Source organism: Bactrocera latifrons, unplaced genomic scaffold (assembly GCF_001853355.1).
Source record: "Bactrocera latifrons isolate USDA-ARS-PBARC rearing strain unplaced genomic scaffold, ASM185335v1 scaffold_11, whole genome shotgun sequence".
NCBI classification, from domain to species: Eukaryota; Metazoa; Arthropoda; class Insecta; order Diptera; family Tephritidae; genus Bactrocera; species Bactrocera latifrons.
This window is the reverse complement of record NW_017534519.1, coordinates 915196-917383: the sequence shown is the minus strand read 5'-3', so window position 1 is coordinate 917383 and position 2188 is coordinate 915196. Positions and strand designations below refer to the sequence as shown.

The 2188-nt window shown below is 37.5% G+C and overlaps 1 protein-coding gene across 2 annotated transcripts; it reads left to right on the top strand.

The window, feature by feature from the left end:
• Positions 1-668: 668 nt before the first annotated feature.
• Positions 669-1605, top strand: LOC108972469. Of its 2 annotated transcripts, none has more exons than XM_018939081.1 (2): positions 669-999; positions 1069-1605. In XM_018939081.1, the coding sequence occupies exons 1-2, from the start codon at positions 759-761 to the stop codon at positions 1362-1364; spliced, it is 537 nt and encodes a 178-aa protein (XP_018794626.1). In that variant the 5' UTR covers positions 669-758; the 3' UTR covers positions 1365-1605. The 2 variants fall into 2 exon arrangements, with proteins under 2 accessions (XP_018794626.1, XP_018794619.1); XM_018939074.1 differs by having other exon boundaries at positions 669-1017.
• The last annotated feature ends 583 nt before the right edge of the window (positions 1606-2188 follow it).

The window sequence follows — 2188 nt, the reverse complement described above, 5'->3', positions numbered from 1 at the left end:
GACTTGGAATTTCTCACCCCACAGATTACCTGTTGTACTGTGTTATTTACTTTATATATTAGATGTTTCCTTTTGGGTGTTACAAACGTCGTCGCAAACTTAAAAAACTCTGTTCAAAGTACATATAATAACTAGAAAACAAGGCTATAATCTTTAGTGTAGTATTTGATTTTCCCCAGTTCCTGTATAGGTCACTACATCCATATCGTAAGTAAGACAGAGTATGAATGCTTCTATAACGAAAATCAAAAATACTTCAACGGTTAAGCCCTGCTCGCACTGCAACGAGTACTGTGTGGACGCTCGCTTAATAAGTGAAAACACCTTAAATAATATATGTGGAAACTAATCCAGTATTAGAACTTAATAAATATACGACTAGGAAGTAACTTTATGTAATAGATAATTGTTGCAACTTTGAAAAGCTCAAAGTAGCTAATTACAAGCGAACACGTCGAAAGCGTTTTTAAATTAGTTTTTTTAATTGGACGAAGCTCTTAAAATCATTAAACTAGTCATAAATACATATTGTAAATTACATGCGCGTGGATGTGTGTGTGCAAGTAATAAAAATGGTTGCGTTCTAAAGGTAATCTAATTTTTTCGACGRCGGAACTATATAGATAGTAATGAATTTCTATAACAGAGCTTAGTTATTTATAGGGCAYGCAAGCCAAATCCATTTTCACTTTCGTACCTGTAAGCATTGAGTSGCGGAGCATATTCAAATCAATATTTATTTCTTCGCGTGGTCTAAAATGAAAGTAAGCACGGTTCTAATTGTCATCGCAATCCTTTGCACCCTGTCATCTTGTCAGCAAAGCACAGATGCCGATGAAACTACAACTACCGTCAGCTCAGCTTCCACAACGAGCGCCGAAGAAGCGAACGGACTAACAAATACAAGTACTGGATCACAACCAAATCAAGTTATAACACCAACAAGTGCACCAACAAGTGCACCAACAACCGCGGGCAGTTCCAGCGAATCGGACAAAGGTGAAATAGCAACCATGAGTAAGAATTTGTAGTCACATATCTCTGTATGATCTACCCCAATTTTCACAGGCTATAGTCAGTGGAAAGAGGAGACTGAAAAAAGACTAGATGAAAAATATGATGGGATCAAAAGAGAGGATCTTGACAGGGACATCAATGATTTGGCGAGCAGTATCCAAAGCGCTCTTGCCAAACCTGGTCTATCTGTGGCCAAACAGGCAGATCTAAATTTCGCCCACAATTTATTAATGAAAGGTACTGCCAACAATGACACGAGTGTTAAAAAAGCTGCCTACGACGAAGCGCTCCATATACTGATCAGCGTCGTGTCTATGCTGAATGTGGGCAGTGCCAGTTTGCGCTGATTTCCTAATAATATATAAATACCATCACTTGTGATGCCAACATTTTATAATATAAGAGATACCTTAAATTCTATCATTATTTATAAAATCCGATCCAGATTTGAAACCATGGCCACTGCATCTCTAGTTTTTGCGCTATAGATATCAATCTATCGATTTTTTTAGATTATTTGTTGTTTGACAAGAATTTGTAAAGTCTTAAAACTCTAGTAAATATACTTGAACGCAGAGATTTAATAAACAGTTCTTTAGGTACCAACCGGAAGGAAAAGTTGGATGTTCGCGAGCATACATGACAAACGGATACGATGTCGAATCATCCTCTCGCAAGCAAAAAGTGATTAAAGAGCTGAAAAGGTTGGTTAAAAAAAAAACAAAAAACAAAAGCCAAAATGGGAAAGTGTAAGGACACACTGCTTAACCAGGAGAGTAAACCAACACAGAGTGTTCGTATATTAAATTAAGAAGGTGAAAATCCAAATATAATAGGATCGATATCGCATCGAAATCGCTTTTACATAGWTCAAAAGCATGTCGAGTGTTTTAGATCGTTGGCCGCCAGTATGCCGGTGCAAGCCTTTTGAATAGCCTTTACGTGTGCATAAGCTTTCCTTTCATGGGCAAATGCATTTTTTCGACAAGAAAGAAGTCGCACGGTACCATATCAGGTAAGTGCGGGAAGTGGCTAATGGTTGAAATGTAATTTTTCGTCATATAATCATAATGATCTCATGCCGAAAAAACCATGCACACACCTTTCGCAAGCCCAACTGTTCGGTCAAAATGCGTTAAATTAATGTTTTGGAGATGTTCAACTCCATCTC

Excerpts from the sequence above, each read along its gene's own strand:
- LOC108972469 (XM_018939074.1), top strand. The coding sequence starts at position 759 with ATGAAAGTAAGCACGGTTCTAATTGTCATCGCAATCCTTTGCACCCTG. Across the intron at positions 1,018-1,068 it reads AGGTGAAATAGCAACCATGA|GCTATAGTCAGTGGAAAGAG; the intron begins GTAAGAATTTGT and ends CAATTTTCACAG.